Source organism: Corythoichthys intestinalis, chromosome 14, assembly GCF_030265065.1.
Source record: "Corythoichthys intestinalis isolate RoL2023-P3 chromosome 14, ASM3026506v1, whole genome shotgun sequence".
NCBI lineage: Eukaryota > Metazoa > Chordata > Actinopteri > Syngnathiformes > Syngnathidae > Corythoichthys > Corythoichthys intestinalis.
The window spans coordinates 23,200,511-23,206,657 of NC_080408.1; the positions used below are offsets into that span (position 1 = coordinate 23,200,511).

At 38.9% G+C, this 6,147-nt stretch overlaps 1 protein-coding gene across 1 annotated transcript in view; it reads right to left on the reverse strand.

The window, feature by feature from the left end:
• The window catches only part of ncstn (nicastrin), a 31,006-nt gene extending 25,765 nt beyond the window's left edge, over nucleotides 1–5,241 (reverse strand). The window contains exons 1-4 of the mRNA XM_057857303.1: nucleotides 5,113–5,241; nucleotides 2,967–3,068; nucleotides 2,767–2,890; nucleotides 1,107–1,228 (exon numbers count right to left, since the gene is read on the reverse strand). Coding sequence (XP_057713286.1) covers nucleotides 1,107–1,228; nucleotides 2,767–2,890; nucleotides 2,967–3,068; nucleotides 5,113–5,170 — 406 coding nt within the window. The 5' untranslated portion in view covers nucleotides 5,171–5,241. The remainder of the gene's footprint in view (nucleotides 1–1,106; nucleotides 1,229–2,766; nucleotides 2,891–2,966; nucleotides 3,069–5,112) is intronic.
• Between the last annotated feature and the right edge of the window lie 906 nt (nucleotides 5,242–6,147).

The window sequence follows — 6,147 nt, forward strand, 5'->3', positions numbered from 1 at the left end:
AGGCATCAACATAGAGTTTACAGGATAAAAAAACGAGGCTTTCAAAGAAAAGAACACAGTCCCCACAGTCAAACATGGCGGAGGTTCCCTGATGTTTTGGGGTTGCTATGCTTCCACTGCAACTGGACTGCTCGACCGTGTGCATGGCATTATAAAGTCTGAAGACTACCAACAAATTTTGCAGCATAATGTAAGCCCCAGTGTGAGTAAGCTGGGTCTTTCTCAGAGGTCATGCATCTTCCAGCAGGACAATGACCCAAAACACACTTCAAAAAGCACTTGAAAATGATTTGAGAGAAAGCACTGGAGACTTCTAAAGTGCCAAGCAATGAGTCCAGACCTGAATCCCATCGAACACCTGTGGTAAGATCTGAAAATGGCAGTTTGGAGAAGGCACTGTTCAAATCTCAGAGACCTGGAGCAGTTGGCCAAAGAAGAATGTTAGAATTCTCTGCTGGAATTTTAGACCAATCTCATTGATGGATACTGGAAGCGGTTGTTCGCAGTTATTTTGTCTAAAGGTTGTACTACCAAGTATTAGTCAGAGGGTGCCAATATTTTTGTCTGGCCCATTTTTGGAGTTTTGTATAAAATGATAATGATTTAAAAAAAAATTTCATGTTCTTTTGTGTTTTTTTAATTGCATGCAAAATAAATGAAGATATTACTACCAAAGCATTTGTAATTGCAATCATTTTCTGGGAGGAATTGAGTATTATCTGACAGAATGGCAGGGGTACCAATACTTTTGGCCAGCACTGTACTTTATGTTGTCATTGATGACATTGACACAGTTATTCATGCTATATATTAAAAAAAAAAAAAAAAAAAAAAATCTTGTTTTGCATCCCAAAAATGGACAGTGGCTAAAAGAACCTGTTTTCTTCATTCAATCATGTTTCAGATAAATGTAAAATCGCATGAATTAGGATTAAAGAAAAACTCAATTTATTAGAGATAAACCTTTACAGTAGTTTCAGAGAAAATATTTTTCAGGCATAACCTGATTAAAAAAAAAAGTTTGGAAAAAAAAGTAGCAATATTTCTTTGTACTCAAATAATAATGACATGAGGATTGCTGTAACATGTTACACAGAAAATATCACCTGAGTTCTCGTTGGGACACGTAGTGTGCGGGGAGACGCCTTGCTCCGGGTTGGTGTTTGGTGCCACGACTGCAACACCTGCCACCCTGCTAGAGTTGTTCTTCAGTTTCATCATGATGGATCTAGTGGTCACAGATTATTAAAAGGGGAAAAATTATGGAAATTGTAATATTTGAACCAGGGCCAATTGTAGGCAGGCATGTATGAAGGGGCAGTCAGAAATGTAAAGGGGAAATCATATGTATGAATCATACAGCAGCAACCCCCCGCCCCCGTACTTATAGTAACAGCAATTTTATTGAATTGGGTTGCTAGCTGTGTCCAACCTCAAACTAGAGAAATGGGTTGCACTTAGTCAGGCATCTACCTTCAATCTTGGGGCACCTAACAATTTGATTACGATTACAATTCAGAGGCTACGATTTGATTTTGCACTTAGTCAGGCCTCTATCTTCAGACCTAGAGATGGGAATCTTGGTGCACTTAACAATTCGATTACGATTCAGAGGCTACAATTTGATTATAAATCGATTATTGATGAACCCCCCCGGCTCATCTATTAGCTGCTTTTAATGTTTCGTAAATTAGTTACAAAAATTGTACCAAAAATCCTGTCAGGCTTAAATAAACTATTACGGTATTTAACTATCAAGATAACGCTTCAAAACAGTAAATAAAATACTCAAGTCCCCATTCTGTATCAGCAACTTTAAACTACCGGGTACATTCAATTAATTTAATGTTGTGAATCAACCGTTAAAGTTGTTAAAATTACTCCCGTTATTCCATAATTTCCCTTCTGTCTACTTTCGACAAGTTTTAAAACTGTTTCATCATTTAAAGACAGATTCAAGTCAAGATTTTGCCTATTTAGGAGTATTTTAGATAAAAATTAGGTTCCTTCGGAAGGTTCGCTACACATGCCTTTTAGAGAAGTCTACTGCTTTTAGATCGCTGCTGCTTACTTACGCTGGCAAGTCTGTCATTTCGCATCTAGTTCGATATACATGTGATATCTACCGGAGCATTACAGTGGGGCAAATAAGTATTTAGTCAACTACCAATTGTGCAAGTTCTTCTTGAAAAAATTACAGAGGCCTGTAATTGTCAACATGGGTAAACCTGAACCATGAGAGACAGAATGTGGAAAAAAAAAACTGAAAATTACATTGTTTGATTTTTAAATAATTTATTTCCAAATTAGAGTGGATAATAAGTATTTGGTCACCTACAAACAAGCAAGATTTCTGGCTGTCAAAGAGGTCTAACTTCTTCTAACGAGGTCTAACGAGGCTCCATTCGTTTCGTGTATTAATGGCACCCGTTTTAACTCATTAACGGTGCTGATCCCTCTAGCCCCTGCATAGAGCTGGCGTCGATTTGAACTATTTCAGTGGCCATGATGATGATCTTGACATCCTTCTGCTCTGAATTTAAATTAGTTTATCACTAGTAGACGTCAAATCCATTTGAATTGGGAGGGTTGGCAGCGAAGGAACGAATGCCCAAACTTCCCAGTTCAAATGGATTGGATGTCTATTGCAGTCAATGGCAACCAATGAGTTAAGTTGTACATTGATTTATGAACGACTTTAATATTTTTTTATTCGCATGTTTGGCAGAAATGTGTCTCGGGTCTTTGATAAATAGGGGGACGTACCTGGTAAAAAGCTGGTGTTCTAGGATGACCATATAAGGAGGATGGATACCCGTGTTCAGAACAAAGTCAAGGTTTTCCTCTGACTCCAGCACATGAAGCACCCCCACATTACCGGACAAGGAGGCTGGAGGACAAACAATTTTAAGTTTTCATGTGCAACTGTTCGTGGACTCTTTAATTCATACTTTGGCTTTACTCACACTGGCAGCCAATCTGATGCGTGGCATTGAGTAGCCGCACACACGGGACGGTGTAATTGAGGTGAACGTAGATCTTTTTCTCCACTGAAGTACAACCAGCACCTGCAAGAACATTGACCCAAGATTTGATATTGTGTCACGTCTTGAACTCATGTTTCGTCTCCATGAAACATGTAGTAGAGCCACCACATGCAGCAAAGACAAGGCTTACACAAAACTAATACTGTGTGAATGCTCGATGGGGTGTGTTATTATTTGAAGTGAACCTACTGAATGTTTTTGGGAATTGACTGTACCATCAACTTAGGGATAAAATTGATTACTGGAAGGTAGGTCGCACATAATTAACACAGACTTTGTGATGATGATCGTAAAAATGTGGTTATGTTAAACATTGCACGTTATCTTCCTTGTTAAGAATTTGATCTCGAAGTTTGGTCACTCCCTTTTATGGACTCTTTCCGCCTGGCTTGCTGCCATTACATCAGTCTACTTCTACACAGAATGGTGCGTCTGACTCGAGTAAAATTAATCCATGTGGAAAATTATGCTTGTGATGCTCTGTTAGCACATAATTTGATTGATCGTTCATCTCTTTGACAACAAATATTTGGCATATCATGATATCAAATTGGAGCAAGAATAAGTGTTAAGGAATATGGATAGTTATTTTGCTATAATTTCATGACGATTGACGGCACCAAAAAAAAAAAAACAATTTCCCCCCAAAAAAGGAAGCACTTAATTACAAATGATCTGTGGATGAAAATATTTGTTACTTGTTTCTGCAGAGTGTATGCCAGGTAATGTCAGATTGGTGGTCAAAAAAACAATTGTTTTAAGGTTTTCTTGGTACAACCTCATGCACGAATTATGAATTTTCCTCTAAAATGTTTTTTATTACATTCATGTAAGACAAGGTTCTCAAACTTGCAGTCCGCGGGAAAATATTTTGTAGCCCCCATTTGACATCCAATTGTAATATTAGTGGTTTTGCTGTGCTACATAGTAGGGCTGCAGCTATCGCTTATTTTAGTAGTCGATTAATCGATGAACTAGTTAGTTCGAATAATTGAGTAATCGGATGAAGAACATAAAAAATGTAAATACCTGAGCTGAGCCTCAAATGGTATAAAATAAAAAATAAATGAGGATCTATGTACAACAAAAGAACAATTGGCCAACTTACATAGCAAAAGTTCGCTGGCTTAAATGGTATAAAATGCTAACTTTTCTTTTTTTCAACAATGCTCTTAAAAAATGGTTCAGACACATATTCCCACAAAAAACGGCTGAATATGCCCATAAACTAAATTATGAATGCATAAAAAAAATAAAAAAATTTTTTTTAGCTCAAACAAAAACTTAGCTTATGTTGGTCTCAACAAGGAGAAGCTGGATTCAGCCACGTGAAATGAGGCAGACTAGAGGGCAGTGTATCTACCCAAATCAATAAAACTAAATGCAAACACTTAAAAAAAACAACATTACAACGCCTCTTTAATTCAACGAATACTCGAAGCAGCAAAATTTAATTCGAATCCTTTTTCTCATCTAATACTCGAGTTAATCGATTAATCGTTGCAGCACTACTACTTAGTGCAAAAAGCTTGAGCACTAAACCTTTGTCAATGTCAACAAAAACGCTTTAAATGCGAGTTTCTTGCACGCTGAACGACTCAGAGACTGGAATTGGTTAAATGTGACTTAATGCACACACCCCAACGACTATGTGCTAATAAACGGACAAGTTGCTTTAAACCACATAAGCCCTACGTGAGATTTCAATGGAAGGTGTATTCGGGCTCCAGGCGAGTGGTGGAAATCACGAGTAGTCACGCTCAGGATCAGCCGCCCATATTTCACGTACTCCTCCAGACTTTTAACACTGACACTCGCGCTATTTAACAATCGACATGACGTTAACAGGACGACCACCCGTACTCATAATGACGAAGAACTTCGAGACTGGTATTTCAGCTAGATAAAAGCTTCAATGGACGTCGGTTGGTTTTTAGCCTAGCATAGAGCTAGCTGACTCACAAAAGAAGTCGTAACAAGCGCTCTGTCTTGTCTCCGAAACACAACCCCACTTAACATTAACAAGGAGGGACGCCAAAATAAAGTGGTCCTTGTCACAACTTACCGATGAAACACAAACAAAGCAGAAAATTTAAAGTCCATTTGTTTGACAGTAACTCCATCTTCCTGGTTTGAAAGAAGAGCAACACAACAGGAAGTGGCGACACAAAAAGGCCTGGTTCCTGTGTTTGACTTCCGGTCTGCATTGACAGACTGAAAAAGGAGGAGTTGGAAGAAAATAATGTACTGATCCTTCTTAAAAAAAATAGCATATTGTGATAAAGTTCATTATTTTCTGTAATGTACTGATAAACGTTAGACTTTCATATATTTTAGATTCATTACGCACAACTGTAGTTCAACATTTTATTGTTTTAATATTGATGATTTTGGCAAAAAAGTCAAGAAAAAAACAAAATCCCTATCTCAAAAAATTAGCATATCATGAAAAAGTACTCTAAAGAAGCTACTAACCTAATCATCTGAATTAACAAATTAACTCAAAACTCCTGCAAAAGATTCCTGAGGCTTTTAAAAACTCCATGCCTGGTTCATTACTCAAAACCGCAATCATGGGTAAGACTGCCGACCTGACTGCTGTCCGGAAGGCCATCATTGACACCCTCAAGCAAGAGGCTAAGACAAGGAAAGAATTTTCTGAGTGAATAGGCTGCTCCCAGAGTGCTGTATCAAGGCACCTCAGTGGGAAGTCTGCGGGAAGGAAAAAGTGTGGCTGCACAACCAGAAGAGGTGGCCGCACCCTGAAAAAGATTGTGGAGAAGGGCCGATTCCAGACCTTGGGGGACCTGCAGAAACAGTGGACGGAGTCTGGAGTAGAAACATCCAGAGCCACCGTGCACAGGCGTGTGCTGGAAATGGGCTACAGTTGCCGCATTCCCCAGGTCAAGCCACTTTTGAACCTGAAGCAGAGGCAGAAGCGCCTGACCTGGGCACTGGACTGTTGCTCAGTGGTCCAAAGTACTTTTTTCAGATGAAAGCAAATTTTGCATGTCATTTGAAAACCAAGGTGCCTGAGTTCGGAGGAAGACTGGGGAGAAGGAAATGCCAAAATGCCTGAAGTCCAGTGTCAAGTACCCAC